Source organism: Sparus aurata, chromosome 10 (assembly GCF_900880675.1).
Source record: "Sparus aurata chromosome 10, fSpaAur1.1, whole genome shotgun sequence".
Taxonomy (NCBI): Eukaryota; Metazoa; Chordata; class Actinopteri; order Spariformes; family Sparidae; genus Sparus; species Sparus aurata.
In genome coordinates, this window is record NC_044196.1 from 20,987,307 (window position 1) to 21,010,055 (window position 22,749).

At 39.7% G+C, this 22,749-nt stretch overlaps 1 protein-coding gene across 1 annotated transcript; it reads right to left on the bottom strand.

The window, feature by feature from the left end:
• Positions 1 to 11,280: 11,280 nt before the first annotated feature.
• On the bottom strand, positions 11,281 to 18,905 carry LOC115589026 (cornifelin homolog B-like). Its single transcript, XM_030429675.1, has 4 exons — positions 18,786 to 18,905; positions 15,835 to 15,957; positions 14,401 to 14,549; positions 11,281 to 11,800 (listed from the first exon to the last, which is right to left on the bottom strand). The coding sequence occupies exons 2-4, from the start codon at positions 15,953 to 15,955 to the stop codon at positions 11,708 to 11,710; spliced, it is 363 nt and encodes a 120-aa protein (XP_030285535.1). The 5' UTR covers positions 15,956 to 15,957; positions 18,786 to 18,905; the 3' UTR covers positions 11,281 to 11,707.
• Between the last annotated feature and the right edge of the window lie 3,844 nt (positions 18,906 to 22,749).

Consider the following 22,749-nt stretch of genomic DNA (forward strand, 5'->3'; position numbering starts at 1 on the left):
CTTTACTCAGAAGTTAGTTAGAAGCCTATAATAATCACTAACATAAATGTTAACATTTCATAGATTTAGCTTCAATAACGTTATGAATAAAAATGTAAATATTATGTTTGTGTGGTGGTGGTAGGGGGCACACACACACACACACACACACACACACAAACAATAGGACTGAAGAATAACTAAGAATAAATAAACTGAATTCTCAAATTAAATAGAGAATTGATAAGCGGTCACAACAAATGTCATACTTACTATCAAATTAGTGCATGGTAAATGTTAATTTATGTTACTGTTTCATTGATTTACAATTATTATTGATTGTAAATATTAATATTACAGTTATTAAACACAAATACAATGTTTGTGTGTGTGTGAGTATATATATGTGTATGTGGGGGGCTGCTCACACATACACACACACAAATAAGGCCAACACTGTAATTCAATATTGCACATAAAAATGAACACATCTCCAGACCCAGGAACTCCCCGTTCTGTTGCATCACACTTGTCTGTGGCCACTGTGTTGCTCATGATGCCCCCCTGATCCCTGAAGATCCCTGGTGGGTGAGGAAACGATAGCTGGACTGATGTCTTTTAGCTTAGTTTCTTTATTATGCTTTTGAGCAAACAATGTGTGGGTAGTCTGTACTGCTCAATGAAAGCATCCTCTGGTAAACAGGCTCGGCCATATACAAGAAAGATGGAGAGAGCATGCCAGCTTCCTGCAAACAAGATCCTATATAAAATCTGGGCAATACAGTCCTTGCACTGTTTCACCACCAATGATTTACAGCAGGGGTCCCCAAACTTTTTTCGGTGGGGGCCACATCAACTTTCCTTTCTGGGGTGGGGGGCCAGTGTCAGTCTATAACAGGAAATGATATGGGCCAACTACCACTGTTCTTTTAAACACCAAGTCCTTACCACCACTACCCATTAATCTCAATGTCCCAATACAAAGGGATACCATGTTAAATAAAGTTTATTTAACATTTAATTTATTTTCATTAATTGTATATATTACACTGTAAAAAAAATTCTGTAGAATTTACGGTAAAATACTGGCAGCTGTGGTTGCCAGAACTTTACCGTAGAAAATACGGTCACAATGTAACTGTAAATTTCACATTAGAGAACTGTTATTTGTTTACGGTAATTTGCTGTAAAAATAACAGTTATCATATAAACCCGTTTACGGTAAATTCTTTTAAAAATAACATATATACTGTAAACCTAATTACAGTCCATCAGTGAAAAAACACGGTAAAACTGTAAGATATATTACGGTATTTTATTGCAAAGTTCAACTACGGTAAAATACTGGCAGCTGTGGTTGCCAGAATTTCACCGTAAAAAATATGGTACAACACACATGGAATTACAGTTTGTTGGCGTAGATTTTACAGTCAGCAAATGCAAATGGTAAATTATAAAGGAAATAACCAATTAAGCCCATTGTAAACCAAAGTACAGACTATAATTGATAAACTTTAAGAACATCTCTTTGCATATACACATTCTCTTTGAAAAACAGAACTTGTCTAGTATACTCACAAGGCAGTGTTGACATCTTCAAAAGACAGTGTGTGTCCATACATATGAAGGATAGTCCATGGTAGAAGAAATAAACGTCATGAAAAAAGGAGCCACTTGCCCTGTGTTGATCAACACTAATGAGTCACTGAGTCCAGACTTGGCTGAAGAGGGCTCTTAACATGGACATGGTGTTCAAGAAACTGGAACTTAAAGCATTCAGCAGTCACCAGTTCTGCTTGAAGACTCATGTGTTGTCCATCTGGTGTCCACTGTAGACTGGCACAATCCCCTCTGCAGCCAGAAAAAAGAAACAAAGCAAAGGTTAGATTGATGCAGTGCCTGAGCATGATGCCTACAGAGATAAATTCAGCCTTCTGCTGTTAAACTGAGCTCCAATGAGCTATACATAGAATGAAACCAGTACTCTGGAATATAGTTTTGCAGGTCATCAGGAGTATTTCATTTATTTTATTGTATTAGTGTGAAAAGTAGAAACAGCCACTTTTCAGGACTAAGTGATCATCAGTATTTGTTTCACTCTTGTCGAATTGCAGCCTAAATCCTGAATCCTGTCCATAATACTGATGTTTTTTTTTTCTACTGTATGTTTGTATGAAGCTGTTGGCACCGTTCACTTGAGGGAGATCGATTGAGTGTAGTTTGAGCGCTTGCATCTACTCATTTGCTACACTGACATAAACCATAGCTTACCTCTAATTACCTTGACAAGACTGGTGTTTGAGTCATTGGGTCCAGACTTGACTGAAGACAGGTGGGACAGAGTCTCATACAGACATGTTACAATGTTAAGGAAACTGGAACTTTGGGCAGGTGTTGTCATCATTCCTGCTTGAAAATTCACCAGCAGTCTTCAATCAGGTGTTTACTGTGGACTGGCATGAATCTCACTGCAACCAGACAAAGAAAGACAACAAAGAAAACATTGTTAATGATAATAATGATAATTATTATTATATAGCACTTACACTGTTGCAAAGTGCTTCCCGCAACAACAACAACAAAAAACAAAACATTAATTAAAGAAGTTGGAACAGAAAAAAAATTAAATGGTGAATGAAGAGTAGGTTTAAAAAAATCTCATAAAAAGGCCATCCTATAAATATGATTTCAGGAGGCGCTTAAAACAGTTAACAGATTTAGCAGATCTAATAGATTGAGAGAGACTGAGGGAGAAACTGTGGAGACTACAGCTGAAAACACACAATCCTTTGGATTTGACATCGAATCAGTGATTTTGATTTTTTTAAGGATAGTTCTGAGGATTTACCCTTAAGGAACTCCAGATAACAGGGTAGTAGGGGATATATGGGGGACATAATTATTGATGTGGCCATGTAAGTATTTGACAGGTATGAAGAAACAAAAACATTTAATGGCAGCACCAGTTCAGAAGCCAATCTATTTAAATGTACTCACTGAAGATGAGTGCTGATAACGATGACGACGAATCAGAGTACTGGCCATACCGCATTCCTGCAAAGTTGATTGCCTTACATTATCCAGCTGCACCGTGCTGTGGAGAAGGTGAAATTATTTGTTAAAAAATTGTATGGCTAAGGTGTTAAAGGGATCATTCTCACTTGTTATGTTATCTTTGAATTCGCCTAGATCAAGTGTCAATAAATGTTTCCTTCGTAATACATCCAAGTCTCCTTGTATCATCTTTCATTAAGAGTAAACCAGTTTCTCCATTTTCAAAGTCTTAACCGACTTGCTACAGAAGTTACAGCTAAACATTTTTCTAGCATTAGCAACATTAGCTGTAGCTAACGTTAGCGACTTCTCAGAGCCCTTAAGTGACTCTTTTATTCGGCAAAAAGCAGATAGTGACATGTCCAGCAACTTTTAAGATATAGCTACCTGAACTCCTCTGCTTGAAAGTCAACGAATAAGAGCTAACGTGGCTCTGCGGCTAGCTAACGTTAATCAGACAGTCTCAATGAGCTGTGAATGTGCTTACCTGAAGAAGAGACTCTGCTCCTGTGGGCGCGAAGAAATGGCAGCGACCTGAAATTTCAAGCTTCCGTTAACTCGCGGTCCTCTCTCTCTCTCTCTCTCTCTCTCTCTCTTCTCTGTCTGTCTGTCTGTCTGTCTTGTCTGTCTGTATCTATCTATCTATCTAGCTGTGTGTCTGTCTCTCTGTCACAACAACAAACACTGCTCCTGTGGGCGCGAAGCAATGGCGGTGAACTGAAATTCAAAATTTCTAGCTTCCGTTAACTCAGCGGTCCTCTCTCTCTCTCTCTCTCTCTCTCTCTCTGTGTGTCTCTCTCCTCAATTCAATAAAGCTTTATTGACACGAACAACTACAAACACAACAACGTTTTCATTGTCATGTTTTACATATAATAAAAAAAGGACATGTACAAGAATAAAATAAAAATAGAAATTGTGTTTTCACTATACAAAAGAAAGATATAAAATAAAATATACTATTATTTTATGGAAGCCCATTTCCGCCACTTGACAAAAATTATGAGATACTTTGACTTAGTATCTCATAATTATGACTTAGCTATCTCATAATTTTGACTAAGTATCTCATAATTTTTTTTCATCAAGTGGCAGAAATGGACTTCCATATTATTCAAAAAGGATGTGTTAACAATGTTGCAATAAAACTCTATATGATAAACTCTGACGATTGTTGTAGGCCTATGTTTTCCTGTGGGACAATAAAGTTAATCTTATCTTAATTCACTGTGTTTTGACAATAATACAACATTTATAGTTTTCTATTGCATTAAGTGCTTTGTGTCGGCCCAAACAATGCCCCTTAACTGTGATATAATAAGCACATACCACGGCCTGTCATGATGTTTTGCTTAAATATACCATACTTTTTAACATTCTACTTTCTATACAAATGATGGTATGATTTAATGGTTGTGTACCGTAAATTTAAACGTAAACATCAGCAAAATCTGTAATTCAGACAGAATGATACCGTCAATTTTAGGGTAATTACACGCTTGTGACATTACGGTATTTTACCGTGAATTTAGCAAACTTTTTACAACATTCACAGTAAATTCCATATTTTCTACTTAGTAAGGCCGTAAAATTTAAGTTATTTACTGTTTCTTGATTTACGGTAATTCTTTGTGTAAATACATTTCTTTAATGTATTTACTACAGTGATATACAATTTTTTATTTTACGGTATTTTACTGTTGCTATTGACAGTTTTTTACCGTAATTTCTACAGACATTTTTTACAGTGTAGGAATTGAGGAAAACATCGACACTTATAGAGAAAATACAACACTTAACACTTATAACATTGAATGAAAAAATGCAATACTGCTGTTACATGACTTTTCCTAAAAGTGTCTGTATTTTAACTTGGAATAGTTTTTATATAAATTACACAAAATATGATCAACCTGTTTCGGCCATAAGCGGTCAAACTGACCGCACATCACTTCGCGGGATTTTATTGTTCCATTTTTCGCGTGGTTTGCTGCTTTCATTGTCTCTCTTGTCTCTAACTGTGTTAGCGGTCTCCAGCTGTGCCTCTTTGTGAATTTACTTGTGAGTTAATAATTATATAGTTGTATTAAATAGCTTGTTTGGTACCATGGGCAAACAACAACGGGAGTTCCTCCCTCCATGAAACAGCGAGCGGAACTGTTCACAACACGAAGTGCTGAAATAATGCGACTCTGACTGTGTACCAGCCGAGGAAGACTGTCTGCATCCTGAGCACCTGCACAGGTGTGGGCACCTTCAGTGGGGCGAAGGCAACACCAGAGTCTGATATACTACAACACCAATACGGCGTGGACGTCCCGGACCAGATGCGAGGGAGTACTCCGTCAAAGGCGGAAAGATAGCAGTGTCGGTCTAACATCCTCCACCTGGCTTGGATCAACGCCCGCATCTTATTCAAGGAGCACCAGCAGCAGGAGAGCCCTGAGGAAAGTCCTGCAGCAGCTGGCAGAGGAGCTGAGGGCAGAATACATGGAGGGGAAAGCGGCCGCGGCAGTCAGCACAAGGTGGGCAGCAGCGGAAGCAGCCACCACAGCAGCAGCAGACACGGAGGCAGTGCCGGTCCGAAAGCACTGCAAACGGAACCAAACGTCGGACACTTGAAATGCCACAAGCCCGTGTGTGGTGACTGTGAGCGGAGGTGGTCTGTGGAAACTGGACCAGTGATCACAACGGCTCTTTTTTTGTTTGAGATCAGCTCGTTTCCAGCTTTTTCGATTATTATATATTTTTTTAACTTAGAGTTTTAACATAGAGTTTAAAATAGCGGTCCAAATGACCGCTTATGGCTGTTCAAGTAGTTGTGGATTTCCAGCCACCTAAAGTCCAGCTGACACTTTGGTCGAATCAGAAACATAATTTGACCGGATCTAACTCTTGGGTCGTATAAAGCGCGCTGTTATGCCTTAACCAAGATATAGATCATTAAGATTAATTGGATCAGATCTGACTGGAATGAATCCGTCACAGTTGCTGGTAAACTGATTCAATTCACCCACCAGGCGCCAGCACACAAATTCCCCCGCATATGGCGGATGGCGGGTGCTAATTTCGATCCCTGCAGTCAGTAACTGAGACATACATTCATTCTTTTCTCGTTAGTTAGATATGATTATCGAGAGCTCTCTCTCTCTCTCTCGCTCTTGCTCTGGCGTCTTGCAACGAGGATGGCGCCCGACACTGCGGCACGTTGTTCTATAGGAAATGCAAATTTAAAAAATAGGCACGTTTAGAGAGATTGTTTGGGCTATTATTTTGGTTTTATTTTGGTAATTAACTAACTTCCGCGTGAGACTTCCGGTATAGATTGGATAAATAGAGGCTTTTATTTTGGTTTTATTTTGGTGATCAACCAACTTCCGGTTGGGACTTCCGGTATGGACATCTTGACTGCAGATGGGTGCCTCTCCATTTAATGACACAACTAAAAAGAAAACAAAGAGGACATTGCTTTTTGGCTTTCATGCCCGGCTCGCAAAAAAGAGTCCGAAATCACTCACTACTCCCTATGTGGTGCACTACATAGTGACTATACCATTTTTTAGCACTGTCCGAATGTCTAGTGGGAAATATTATACCCTATATAGTGCACTCAAAGTATCCCACAATGCATCGCGAAAAGTAGTGTACAACCGATGGTCAGTAACTAAGCATTGCGCTGCGGACAAACGCATGGAGGTTTCAATTCACGTTCCAACTGCACGACAGTAGTGACGTCATTAACAGCACCGGAGTAGTGTCCGAAAGTGCGTTTTTCTTTCTGCCGATGAGCTCCCTATGTTGGACTCCCTATGTAGTTGATGAGATTGTCCAAAATGTATTAATTTATTCCTTTAGTTTTGTGATATTGTGTTTCCCCGATGTGTGATGGGAAACAGATATCTGTTCCCATTTATCTATCCATGTGTCTTGTTTACCTTTCACATGTGTAATCAACAAACCAGCGTTTGATCACATCACCCTCATCTGGGAGTGTAAAACCTTATTGTCTATGTTATATAAACCTGTTGCGGCCTATGTAATCTGTGGAAGGGAAAGAAAGAACACACATCCTCCTTAAACTCAAATATTTACTCCATTTATAATATTTACAGTATTGAATCAGTGGACACACAGCTGGAAAGAACAAACTGAAACAAGAGTACACGGCACAAATCTATCCCGAGAGAAGAAATGTGATCTTTTATGTTTTATTTAATTAGAAAGTCACATTGAGATCACAATATCAAAAATAAACAAAAATCAAAAAGAAGAAAGTGTAACCACAATTGTACTGAATAGATATTTGATTGAGTAAAGGAAGAATGTTTAATCCTTTAAATAACAGCATTCAGAAATGTCCTTAAAAAATTCATACAGACTTTTTAAGCTTGATGATAAAAACAATATAAAACATCATCAGCATAAGTTAAAAAAAAAAAAAAAAAAAGTTTTTTTGAATACATTGTTGTTTAAAAAAGTCGGACTCGCACCTAAAATCAAAGACATCTCTAACAGTTTCCACACTGATACCAACGTGCAGAGTTTCAGTCGACTGAAGTTCGTCCATCCATGATCGCTGTTGACAGCAGGAACACAGACAGAGCTGTTCATTAGAACAGGTGTGATGTTTTCAGCACAGGTGTGATGATAAGTACATGATGTAAGGGAAAATTTAACTACTCTGACATAACAAACAAAACACAGCTTCTGATCTGGTGTTTCTAACAGAAAAAGAGCCCAGTGGTGTAATGTAACTAAGTAGATTTACTCAAGTACTGTACTGAGGTGATGCTCAGACCAGTTAGGAAAGGGAAGCTATAATGTTTGAGAAAGTAAGAGAGAGAAAAGCAAAGGATTTATTGTTAAAGAGCTAAAACTTGTAAAATAACACTTCTTTTTCAAATGTCTTCCTCCCTCCTGCAGATGGCGCTGCTGTGATGGCTCGGCTCTGACACTGAGGAGAACCGCAGGATGCTGGCGACGCTAACAAGCCTCTTAGTCTACTGGAAATTTCTTAGACCCAGAAACGTGTTTCCTATAAACTTTTAAGATTGAAATGTAATCTATAGGCCTAGTGGATGAAATTCAACTTGGTTGCTAAGAGTTGCATGTTGGGCAATTTGCGTGATTAGGGACATTTTTTTAACTAATATAAATAAATAATATATATCACCATGAAACTTACCCAGTTGAATACTTACATTAAGATAATTATTTTTTGTATTATGAGTTTTCTGAAATTGTATGTTTAAATGTGCAATTGATACATTATCTAATTAAATATGTGCTTATTTGCATACATTTCCAGAACATAAATCTAAACATTGGATAAAGCCAAGTTCGAAATTCTTGTTTCATTTTGTTGACATATTATAGCCAAAGGTCTCCCCTTAATTAGCTCATTATGCTAATTACTCAAATTGCCCAACATGCAACTTTTAGCAACCAAGCCTAAAGCGAAACTCTCGCCAAAAAGCAACCAAGGCTTTATTTGGGATTGAATATGAGTCAAACCTTCGTGTGAAAGCATAATTGCGACAAAAGAGGCACTTTTAAGATTTACTGTAGTTTCGGTTTTGGGCACGTTAATTTTGAACGAGAGTGCATGGGGCAGGACATGCTAGCATCAAAATTTTTATTTTTAGAACACTAAAAAGGCTCGACACAACATGAAACTTTGCTCGTAGCATCACTAGGGTCTCTACTCATGAACAAGAGCATTGAGAACATTGTTTGTGTACAGAGGGTTTATGAAAAAGAAGGTTTTTGAACTACTCACGTTAGCGGCTGCACCTCCTGCGCGTTGCCGTCATGGCAGGCAAAAAGTGTTGATCCCCGAGTGCGACCTGACAGGCAGGAGAGTAATGGTGAACCGCTCCTCAAGCGTGCCAACGAGCAAAGTTTCATGTTGTGTCGAGCCTTCTTAGTGTTCTAAAAATAGCGATTTTGATGCTAGCATGTCTTGCCCCATGCACTCCCGTTTAAAATTAATGTGCCCAAAACCGAAACTACGGTAAATCTTAAAAGTGCCTCTTTCGTCGTAATTATGCTTTCACACGAAGGATTGACTCATATTCAATCCCAAATAAAGCCTCGGTTGCTTTTTGGCGAGAGTTTCGCTTTAATCTCATCTGCTAAACCTATAGATAACGTTTTGATAATAAAAGTTCACAGGAAACCACATTTCTGGGTTTAGTATGGGTCATATAGGGGTTTCCAGTAGACTGTCTAGTTTGGCACGGCAGACAGCTGCTGAACCGGATCACCGGCCAGGACTAAGTGGACACCTACAAGGTGACTGTGTGCCGCCTGCATGGGGCGCTGTGAGGAGGAAATGTACAGAATTTACCAGGATGACAGCTATGTGTGAACCTGACAGGCTCCTGGATGAGTCAGAGTCATGTACGGGAACCCTGAAGGGTCATTTTCTTCTAAATTACTTTATGTTTATATAATAAGCATGAGAGGAGAGTGACAGACACATCACATCAAGTCAGGGACTGTTTTTAAAGATCAATTTGATTAATTCTAAACATAAAAATCAAATAAAGAGCCGACAGAACATCAGATGTGTGTGAGCTCATCACTGTGTGTGTGTGTGTGTGTGTGTGTGTGTGTGTGTGTGTGTGTGTGTGCGTGTGTGTGTGTGTCCTCAGAGGGAGTGTATCCTCCGTATCTCACAGTTTCTCCATGAGAACCCTCGGGCCTCGCAGGCCACCATCAACGCCGAAGTGAAGAAGAGAGTTCTGGTGTTCGCTGCTCGAGTCAAAGCTCTGGAGACCGCTCCGATATTCTGAATGTTTTAATATTTATCACAGATGTGATAACTTCAACATTTTATATCTTTATAGCTCAAACTGTGTTAATTCAACATTTTCAAACACTCTCTTTCATATTATACATTATATTTGTGTCATTACTTGTTTATGTTTCCATCCAAAGCAGAACCTGTGAGACTGAGCTCTGCTGGTTTGAAGTACAGTAAATCTAAAATATGAGTCCTCTCATTGTCACTTAAACTACCTGGAAAAGTTTTTGAAAAGTGCTTGAAAGAGCTTTTTCTGTATCATTGTCTTCACCTGAACCTCCAGGAGCCTTCATAATAAAACCATCTGTTCTGTAGTGCAGAAAGAAAAATATGACAGATTTTTGCCTTCTCCGTCATATCGATCAATAAACCATCACTGATCTTATCTGTCTTTGGGGTTTTTGCCAGTGAAGACGGCGGGAGGAACGCACAATCAACGCACAAATGTGTACAAAAAAAGTCTAAAGAATCCTGAACACTGTTGATCATTTGTACTGATGATGAAACATCCACCTGTAAGGTCAAAAATACATATTTATCTGCCAACCTTTCTCTCGGGCCGTTAGAAGACCTTCCTCTTGTTTCTTTGTATAATATTTCCCACCAGACATTCGAGCAGCACTACAAAATGGCGTAGTCATTATGCACTGCACTATATAGGGAGTAGCGGTGTGCCAAAATATCGATACTACGATATATCGCGACATTTCGTCTTGAGGTACGTTATCGATACACTGGTGCCAAATATCGATATTTAAGAATGAAAAAAAAAAAATTCTTTTTTCCACCACCCCTCTTCGGAGGACAGCTTTATTTTTATTCAAACATAGGTATACAACCAAATACAATTTAAAAAATGGTTTAAGTAGCTCTGAAACCCACACATATAGATATTTAATGATAGTTGTAGTCAGTGTGTGTGTTAAGAAGAGACACTGTGCAATATACTCTTTGTTTACTTGGCTGTCATTCATGTGAAATTGATTGACAATGTTTTGTTATTCCTTTGAAATGGATTCAGTGCAGTCAATAAATTCTGAATTTCTTCAGTGACACAGATATCGTGATGTATCGCGGATGAAATTTCTTGCAATATATCGATTATCGCAGAATCGTTGTATCGTGATATCGTCATTATCGTGGGCACAATATCGTGATAGTATCGTATCGCGAGGTACCTGGTGATACCCAGCCCTAATAGGGAGTAGTGAGGGATTTCGGACACAGCCCAAGACTCAGTGAAACAAAAAACTCACCCTTAAAAGTTTACAGTGGCTTGTTTTGTTGTGGTAAAGATGCTGTTGTGCACTATTGTCTCATTGCAGAACAGGGTGAACACATAAATTGGTCATTGGTATATAGATTATATAGTATATGTGTTAAGAAATTATTTTTTTCTTTTTCGTCACTCAGGTTAGGAATAAGATTTTGAGACTAGCTTGTTGACGGAAATATCAATATTTTATTTGCAAGAGTGAATCAAAGATCGGACAAAAACCTGAGCTGATATTACATATTATAAAATCAAACGTGTTAACAGTCTGCTCAAAACAACTGGCTTTAACAGTGAATCTAAACCTTTGAAAAGCAAGGTTAATTGTGAGCTAAATCTATACATCAAAGACAGAGGACAATAGATGCTCAGTGCTAACTGTGGAAAGTTTGGCATGTTTGCTACATATTTCTTTCAACCTAATACTGATCACAGAACAAACATAATAAATCCATCATGTATATTTTTGTCATCATAACACCAATAGAAATGTACTAGTAGTAGACTGTATGGACTAAACTATATTTGGTATACATGTCAAATGCCCAAAGGGTTGCCTCCTAACCCCTGATGGCCACTGAGGCACAGCCCGGCTAGTTCCCCCTGATCTTCAGCTCCCGGTTCATCTGGCACCAGACGCACGGGTAACAACAACTGATCTTGATGCAGTCATCGAAGCTCGAGCCCTGCAAGTGGAAGAAGACAGGAAGGGAGAAGGGATGATCTGGAGCATGCGCACTGATGCACTTCATGAGCCTTAGTTATAGCTTTAGTTTTAAATTATTATATTTATATATTGTGTGTGTTGATTGTGTTTGTGTTATTGATCCCGGAGAAACGTAATCTCATTTGTGTTGTACTACTTTTGTTGGTACAACTAAATGACAATAAAGCTTTGATTGATTGATCGAATGATTAAGTGCTGGGGAGGCAGTGTACAGAGCTCCAGGTGCAGTTTCCTCTGCTGCAGTGTTCAATCGACAATAACAGCTGAGGTTCAGAGAATATTTGAATAGATTTACCTACCATCCTCTCTCTCACCTTTATCCCACAGGCAACTAACTGGTTTCCTAAGTTCGCTGGGAGTCTAAGTTCAAACTCCATCATTCAGAGTTGTGGTTGTTTACCTTCAAATTGTATGCAAAATTGTATTTCATCACTTGGAGCATTCAAACTGTCAGTATCGTATATGTTGGTGTTTTGATGAGCTGCAGAATTTTTAGTTAACATGTAATATGTAATAACTACTTACAATTTCTTAGGACATTTTTTTTTTTATCTCCTCATGCTTTATTCTTTAGCTTACTTTTATGAAATGAGGACTTGCTTGTCCAACACAATGATTTATACTCTTAAATTACTCCATGCATTGCACACTGCAATCTATAAGAAATGAAAACCACACAATTTTGTACATTGGATGCATAACACAGATTCAATCAGTTATTTGATACAAACATAATTTTTTCTAAGTCAAACTATGACAAAAAATGAATGAATTTATGTACTGAATTGTGAGCTTTGTACTGTCAGCTAACTGTATGATGCCACACGCAGCTGTCGTGATATTGATATCTTGTTTTCAGTTGCTTCTTAGAGCAGTCACAAGCGATCGGTTGCTAACCAAACGCTCTACTGGATGGGATGTCATAAGGCTCCAGGGCGAGGCCTCAGTGAACTCGTATTTTTAGTTATACCACGACTTAACAATTTGCGAAGCTCTGGCGCTGTTTGAAGGCTCTGAATGCAACGCCCTGGACACTATCGTTCACATTACTATTTACAGTTCGAAGTTCCTCATTTGTCTAGCGTTACAAGTAAAACAAACATTGTGTAGGAGGCCAGAAATTAGTATGCAACACATGTAGTGATCGATTGCAAAACATCATGTGAGGAGTTTCGGGATCGGCCATCAATAAGAAACAAATGGGAGTGGCCTTCAAACGATAAAAATACATCCAACTCTGCAATGACTAACCTCACAATAAAACTGAGTGTGTCTGTCCAACATGTAAAGAATGTTGGATGACACTGCTTGACATTAACATTCAGTAGTACATCTCAGTTATTATCAATCATGCACTTCACAGTGATGACCCTGTGGAGCAGGTTTGGTCAACAGACCGATCATTTGCTGTCTTAACTGTCCCTCACTGTTCGATATTAGCAGACCTAACTTACCCTCTTGTGCATGTGTGTAACACTCTTGTGTCATACAGTTAACGTTAAGATCAAAAGTTGTGGTCCAGTGTGAGAATGTGTCAAAGAATAGATTTACTGCTGAGGAACAAAGTACTAAATATTTCTTTCAACCTGCCTCAGATCATTGTATGCTGCTCTGATGTATCACATTGGCTTATCTTTGCTGAAAAAAACAATCTGAATTCTGCAGATGTAGTTTTTGGGTTAGGTACTTACATAATCCCAAACGTTTCCAACAAAGTTCAAACCGAGAGAAATACATAATTTTACTCGAGGTAACTACGTGTTTTATTTGGTCACCGGTCACTATGACCTCTAGGAGAGATTTAGAGAATCAGGAAGGATTTCCAAATACAAAACTGAACATCACATGAATAAAACTGGAATTAGCTCGTCTCGTCTCTCTGAACGTTTCTGCCCGAGCCACATCAGACAGATTTTCATCTGCAGGGAATTCTAACTACATATTTTGTTTTCACTGTTTTGATTGAGAGACTTCATGCATTTGACATTGACTTTGTTATTTCTCTACTATAACAGGTTCAGAACGACAGCGGCTGACCCGAGATTGTGCAACAGCTGTAATGTAACTGAATGCAAATATGCATGTGAAGAAAACTGAGGAAGTGTTTCTTTACCACATGCATCTCCGCCATTATCTAAAACAACACCTGCTGGCCATTAGGGAACTACAACTACAGCGTTTGCTATCAGATGTTATAACAGGAACTACCGGAATTGCAGTTTCATGGTGCATTTTGTAATTGTTTTACCATACTCTTTGTCGTTTCACAACTGTGCCAATCTCTCCATGTACTTAAATGCCTTTTTGCACCTGTAACCACACCCAATAGTGATGTCACAGGGCACACCTGTGCACAACTGCGACAGAGACACAACTTAAACTACTGGTGTTTGGCACAAATATTTTTTTCAGTTAATCTTTGACTATCAATATTGGATAATTCACCTGACAATCATTGCTTATCAAAAAAGGATTTTTAACCTAGCCCTCACTGAACCTTTACGTATGCACTCACTCTCTCCCCACCTATGCCCCCGTCCCTTCCCAAACCCGCCTTACAGCGATGCCGTGGCGCTCTCTGATATTTGAGCGGAGGAGGTAGGAAACCACGCAGCAGAAGGAGTCCAGGACTGGCATGCAGAAGCACCAGCCGTAGTCAGAGGCCGTCTGACACTGCATGCAGGGGAAGCAGAAAAGACCGCAGCAACCTTGAGAGCAGAAGAGACAAGAAAAATGAACAACATATGAACTTTCCCATAACGCAGTGACCCACCGAAACTGGCTGACCTTACAGTTTTGCATAAATTCAAAGAGGAACTACCCCAGGTTCACATTTGTGTGAAAAGTCAGTTTACTGTTAATGTGCAGCACAACAGACAAAACATTTGTTAACTGTTATCTGTGTCTCCGGGGGAGCTCTGTCAACCTGATGATGGCACAGCGAGAGCGTAGGTTCGGTTGCAAAAGAGGGAGAATTGGAGGAAAAGGAGAAGCTATTCAGTAGAGCTGCAACAATAAGTCGATTAATCAATGAACCAATTGATTAATCTAATAAAAGAAAACTAAATACCGACTATTTTCATAACCGATGAATCGTTTCAGTCAGTTTTCAAGCAAAAATGTCAAACATTTGCTAGACTTTTTCTTTGTCCCTTACGATTCATGATGAAGAGTCTTTGGGGGTTCGGGGCCGTTGGACAAAAAAAGCAATTTGAAGAAAAAATAATGTAGTTTATCTAGGAAAGAGTTTCTGATGATGGTGGTTCCGTGTGAGAAGTAGTTTGAGAGCCAGGTACCGAAGCTAATCTGCAGTCTTGTGCTGGTGAATAACACAAATTGACGAGCAGTATAGGGCTGCAGCTTTCGAATATTCTTAGAATCGAGTATTCTACCGATTGTCCCATCGATTAATCGAGTAATCTAATGAAAAATAATTTTGCATTATTAAACAACAATACCAAATAATGCATAACAAAAATGACAGGCCTGTTAAATAGACCAAGCAATTGGCTTTGTAGATTTGTGCATCTACAGCATTAACGTTAAATTCGTTAACATCAATGTTGTGTCAGCGACGCTTGGTGAGCTGGTGTTAACAACTGGATGCTTTCGGTTCAGATGTTGAATCATTGTTGACGTGCTGTTGTGGTACGCCAGTTCTGCTTTGCAGTAGACACATTGCACTTTGTTATCTTCTTTTTTAAGCGTGAAATGATCCCAAACTTTGGACATTCTCTGTCTTTTACAGACGGTTTCATGGCTCTCCGCCATCGCGCCAACTCAATTCTGAACGTAGTAGTGTGTGTCCATAATAACAGTCCGCGTGGAAAAATGATCCCTGAGCTAAGCAGGCCGCATAACATGTGCGATAGGAATTAAACAAAGCCTCGAGGCAGAGATTTTGCTTCGGCCATTTTTTGTAATCGAATTATTCGAGTTACTCGAATAATCGATTCAGCTCTAGAGCAGTATTATTCTTCTGGCCTCACTTACAGGTGCCCATATCACTGAAGCAATCAAACATGCCGGTGCTCCATGTCCCAGGGCTTTGTGCTTGTGTCATCATCGTCCCCACCTCAGCGGGCTGCTGGTGGACGCCAGACTGCTGGTCCATGCCTGGAAGAGACAAGACAGAGATGGAGGAGCTGGGAAGGGGCACAGGATGTTCGATTCCACATGCGAACTAGCTGGATAACGATCAATGCTTTTCAAGGGTCTGTTAAACAAGAAAGTGGGTGTGTTGCTACCGCAGCATTAACCCCAAAGTGAAAACAGAGTGGCTGTAAGTGTGCTGGTTTTGAAGCATTTCGAGCAGCGCATGCTTGGACAAGTTCCATCCGTTCAATACCCACAATGGAACAAGTGCACATTGCTAAGACAGAACCCTCTATTATATACCAAATTAGAACTGCTGAACAGGAGATCGATAAAATACTAAGTGAGGAAGTTGAGAAAATATGTGGTTTATGAAACATTATGACAAAACTGCTCGCTTGGAGGCTCAGAAAAAACAACTAGCAGAAAACACCATCCGTAAGATTAGAGACCCTGCCACAAACAAAATTACTAGCAGTCTGGATGGTATACAAAAGGCATTTGAGAAATAGTACAAATCTTTATATTCCCAGTCAGACCAGGTTAATAGGCACACAATCACAGTCTTTTTAATTTATTCATTGAACCTCTAGCCCAAGCGATACGACAGGAGACAGAATTAAAGGGTACATTTGTAGGAGGAGTGGAGCACAAAGTAAGTTTATATGGAGACGACCAGATTCAAGCCCGCCTCGGCTAATGAAAATGTTGGAGACGTATGGGGTATACTCAGGGTATGTCCTTAATATACACAAGACCCAGGTTATGGCATTCAACTACACTCCCACGCAAGAATTAATTGCAAAGTATAACTTCAACTGGCACTCATCCCACATCAAGTACCAAATACCACAGACAGCAAGTCAACGGGTGAATTTCTCACTGAAAATATGGGTGGAAGTGGTTAAACGTTTCCAATTCCAAAAAGAGGTGAAACTGCTCAAATGGCCGGCGTACGACTCTGAATTTATACCAGGACTGCTAGATCACAGATATAGATGGTGGGTTTATGTGCAAGATTGTCAAAAAAGTGGAGCTTGTTAGTTTCAATAATTTATGTCAGAGATATGGATTGGGTGGGCAGGTCTTTTACAGGTACTTACAGCTTTGCGATTATTTCAATACAAAGGTGAAAGGTTTTAATTCAGAAGAGCTACACACTATTATCCACACATAATACATCACATCACTCAGCAAGGACAACACAGACTATGTGAAACAGCGATGGGAGAAAGAGCTGGACATTGAAATAACCAAAGACATGTGGCTGAAAGCCTGGGAAATACAGTCATCATCCACGAATTCCTGGACTTGGAGAGACTTCTGTTGGAAGAACCTGATTCGCTTTTTCATCACCCCCAAACAGAAGTCAAAACAAACTGGCGCTCAGCTATAGAGCTGAAACGATTTCTCAAGCAACTCGAAAAAAGACAGACCGCAAAAGTCAGAGAATGTGCAAAGTTTGGGATCATTTCACACTTAAAACAGAAGATAACAAAGTGCAATATGTCAACTGCAAAGCAGAACTGGCGTACCGCAACAGCACGTCAACAATGATTCAACATCTGAACCGAAAGCATCCAGTTGTTAACACCAGCTCACTAAGCGTCGCTGACACAACATTGATGTTAGCTAATTTAACGTAGCCTACCATGCCCAGTTAGAACGTATGGTATTTGTAGAGGCTGTAGCCTGATGTCGGTATGACTAGATATCATGTTAAGATGTGGAACTATGATAATAATTTGTGTTAAATTGCAAGAGAGCCTACACCAAATAACTTTACACACACACACACTCATCTCGTCTCACTCTCCCTCACGCACGCGTGCACACACAAACACACACACACCCTTACTCCAGATGTTAGGTTACCACCACACCATATATGCCTACTCCAGACATTTTTAATAGCTTCATAGTTTTACACGTTATACATATTCCACAGTAAGTTGACATTACTGTATTGTTATTTATTTGTTTCTGCAATGTCAGTTGCCACTTCAATGCAATAAATGGGCTTAGTTTTGGGGCCAAGAGTTGGTGTTGGAATAAATACCTGTATGTTTTTTTCGGATTTAGTGGGGGGGATTGTATGTCAGTGGAACTTGTACATAGATCATGGTTGGATAATCAAAGATTCTTGTTATATATGCTTTTATGAAAAATCTTAGCCATTTCTGAGGAAAAAATGGGAATTGGGAGAAAAATGGTGGGGGAAATGGTGCGTTTATTTAGCCAGAAAGACACATTTCTCTTAATTACTGTATGGTAATATGTACGATATTTATTTTTTGTACGAGATAATCTTGCCTTGACATGCTGACTTCCCCACGACCTCATATTTGCTTGTTTTTGTCTCCTGTACTACTTCGTGTTTTGTTAGTACACTGTCCTTATATGTAAAAATGTCTATAAATAAAGAGGTTTTTTTCAAAAAAGTCACTTATTCTCATAACCATGATGCTTATAAATAGACACAGCCATGGCTTTGCTGGAATTGCCATGCAAATAACATCAAATCTATCAATTATTACGACATTTTGCATCGTTTTGACCTCACTGCACTGTGCACTGATAACTACAATGCTGTTAATGGCTAGCAGAGTTTATTTTAATGCCAAAGGTGTAATCAGGCAAGCCCGCCATTTTGGGGCATGAACAGGATGACAAAATCACAGCATCTTGTTATTTTATAAACTTTTGAGCTTTGAATGTTTTTATCAAATGAGACAATATAATGAGATATCTAATTAGCTATTAAAGAGGCTGACTGTAGGCACAACATCAGCCAAACACCAGGCTACTGAATCATGAGTGTTGACTTAATATACAAACTTTATTCTTACCTTCTCGTCTGGTTCCGTGAGTTCGGGAGAAAAGAAATGGATTCAGTCACGTCGGTTGGATGTGTGTGTAAGAGGTGGAAAGAAGATGTGGCTCTGTCTGGTGCACGCACTGTCTTTTTCTCAAGAAGAGCCTGCCCCCTTTTTTCTAAATTGGAGAAGTCCTTAAGGCTTAACCCTTATGTTGTGTTCCGGTCAAATCTGTCCGATTTAAAAGTTTTATCTCTGAAAAATGTACTTAATTTGATCAGACTGACCTAAGAGTCCATGACTTTGTCCACAAAGAGGATTTCAACACACAAAATAAATAGTATTTATTTGCATACAATTTTGTGTATTTTATTCAACTTTTGTACACTCTTGGTGTTCCCGGTCAAAAATGACCAGTCATTAGAAATGAATGGGGGAGACTACAATAAGTGTAAAAAACTGATCTCAGGTACATCCTCATTTGTCATATGGACACACACACACACACACACACACACACACACACACACACACACACACACACACACACACACCTTGGTTCCCAGGCAACCACCACGGGAACCTTAGCCCAGTAGAGTCTCTCTCCCGCGGGAACAACACCTGTTCTCAGAAAGTTGTTGGAACATTGTTTCAATAATATTGAACTTTTCTCGCAGCTTTGGTAGCCTATATAAATGCTTTTTTGAGGCCTTGCTCACAGTTCATTGTGTGGCAGCACCATGGCACGTCGATATACCATAAGTGAGGCTATTGATTACACATGTGATCACCACACTGGTGAGGAGGAGAGAGGCCAGGATACTGACAGTGAGGATGGATTGGAGGAGGAAGTGTCAGAAGATGAAGACGACACAGAATATAATCCAGACCAAGAATTAACTGATGGGGAGGAATCCAGTGATGAAGAGGATGGCCATGCTGAGGCTGCTGTCACATTCAGGTCAAAGAATGGGAACTTATCCTGGTCTTCATCTCCACCTGAGACCCACCTAACCCCCTTTGACCGGGAACACGACTAGTGTTACTTTATGTTACTGTATAAAAAAATGTAATGGTTTCAAAACAAATGTCCTTGGTAACTTTGACCCTAGGTAGTCTGTGATAAACAATATACCGGTACTATGTTCCATCTGATTATTTTTTATAGTCAAAATAATCCAGAAATGATGCTTTTTAGAACTCAAATTCAAGATGTATACGCTCAGATCAGTGAGGTATACAGGCCATAAATAAATAGATAGATAGATAGATAGATAGATAGATAGATAGATAGATAGATAGATAGATAGATAGATAGATAGATAGATAGATAGATAGATAGATAAAATTACTTTAATGATCCCAGACTGGGAAATTATTTTGTTACAGCAGTAGTGGGTCCGCAAATAAAACACTTTGTACATAACATAAATAGAATCCAATATATACATAGTGTATATATACAGTGCACAGTGTGCTATAAACAATAAACAATAATAATATATACAACAAAACAAAATCTGCAAAAAATACTATAACAATAATAATATATACAAACCAAATACAAACCACAGCAAAGAGAAGTACACTGGCCACCACAGACTGATAAAAGATCTCCAACATCTTGCTGCACACGTTGAAGGATCTCAGCTTCCTCAGGAAGTAAAGTCTGCTCATCCCCTTCTTGTAAACAGCTTCAGCGTTAGATCTCCAGTCCAGTCTGTGGTTGATGGTAACACCCAGGTACTTGTAATCCTCCACCGCCTCCACATCCTTTCCCAGAATGCACAGAGGTTGGAAAGCCGTCTTCCTCTTCTTCCTGAAATCTATCACCATCTCTCTGGTCTTGCTGATGTTCAGCCGCAGGTGATTCTGTCCAGTCCACTCCACAAAGTTGTCTACCAGTGCCCTGTACTCCTCCTCCTGTCCCTCACTTATACACCCAACAACAGCCGAGTCGTCAGAAAACTTTTGCAGGTGACACGACCCGGTGTTGTACTGAAAGTCAGTGGTGTATAAGTGAACAGGAAAGGAGACAGCACAGTCCCCTGTGGAGCTCCTGTATCACTAACCACCGCATCAGACAGAACACTGCCCATACGGACAAACTGTGGCCTGCCTGTCAGGTAGTCAGTAATCCAGGAGATCATTGTGTCGTCTACACCCATCACCCGCAGCTTTTCCCCCAGTAGCAGTGGCTGAATGGTGTTAAAAGCACTAGAGAAATCAAAGAATGTGATTCCCACAGTGCCTCCTCCACCATCCAGGTGCGAATGGGCTCGTTTCAGCAGGTAGATGACAGCGTCATCAACTCCCAAGTGGGGCTGGTAAGCAAATTGCAAAGGGTCTAGCGGGGCTCTCACCTGCGGCCTCAGGTTGGCCAAAACCAGTCTCTCCAGCACCTTCATGACGTAAGATGTGAGGGCCACTGGTCGGTAACAAAAATAACAAATAGAAGTTCAAAACTTGTAATGTTCACAAGAACTGAAGTTGATAAAAAGATCTAACACAGCAAGTAGTGATAATATATGTATTATACAGTTTTTATGATGGGTTTAAATGGAACGGTCATTTTTGACCGGGAACACAAAATTGTTTAACATGAAACAAACACAACATGAGGGTTAACCCTTCCGCCATGATTACAGCCTAAATATACTACCATATAAACACAACATTGAGGTCTAGCTTTGTTTCCTGCATTGATTGTGGTAATTTTCTATATTTAAAATACTATCTGTACTGTTCCTTCACTTGCTATAATACCTGTTGTGTACAGTAGATGGTGTACAGAGCTCAGGAATGATGCACCCATCATGCACTGGGCGGATCATCTGCTAGAGGACTATGATTTTATTGTCGACTGATGATCTGTTTTGGATTTTTTTTTTGGTACTTTGGTATCTAAATCTAGGTGTGTTTGCATGCCCCCTTCAAATAAAAAAATAAATAAAAAAACACACGACTCGCTGGAAAAAAAAAACAAATATGACTGTGCGGTAAACAAATGTGAAGCCGAGGTCACGTGCAAGCAGCGTTTCTTCTTCCTGCAGGCGTGTGGGACTGAAACCAGAGCCTGGGGCGAGAACTCGAGCAAAAGACTTGAGTGACGTGTAAGAACTGGAGCAAAGAAAGATGTAGGCTGGACTGATGATGGCGCTGGAGGAAAAGGCTGAGACATGGATGCTTTCGTTACCAAAATGGGTTTAGGGCTGACCCCTGCTTGGACACAAACATGAATGTAAATTGAATTATTAAGCTTGATTAGGACTTTGTAAGCGTACATGTACAGACACTTTTCCATTCTGTGTTGCAGCTGTTGGAGAAAAGACACCTTCACAGATACAGATGGAGTCTTGTGACCTCAACTCATCACACGGCTACAACCTTAGCAGAGGTACGGTCAGCCAGAATGAGTGAATACACCGTTGTTGGTGCGCGTGCGAAGGGTCTTTTCCATCTGGAAAACATCTTTTGTGTCATGGCGAGGTTGTGTTTTAGCCAAAATGCAGACACACACACACACACACAGGAGGCAGGAAATGGGAGGAAACAAAAGGGATGCTTTATTAACAAAAGCTGAATAAATACGAAACCCCCAGGGATCCTAGACGCCCAAGCAAACAAGACAAAATGCAAAAAGGCTCAAAAAACAAAAGAAAAAGCAAAGATCAAATCAAAGCGAGAAGTAGGAAACCAAAAATCATACCAAAAGGGAGACACGAGGGAATGACAGGCCAAGACGGGGTAACCAGGAACGAGACAGACTGACGGAGTAACGGGGGACATCACGCAACGAACTGACAAAGACAAGAGGGAGGACAAAGACCATACAGACCCACGAGTGACAAGACGAGTAGGCGAGGTAACGAGGGAAAAAAAACACAGAGGAGACACTGAAAAGCCAAAGGAGAACACAAAAGGCCATGGATTCAAAATCAAACGGAAAACATAACAAAAAGACATCGAATCATAACATTTTGAAGGTGTCACAGCA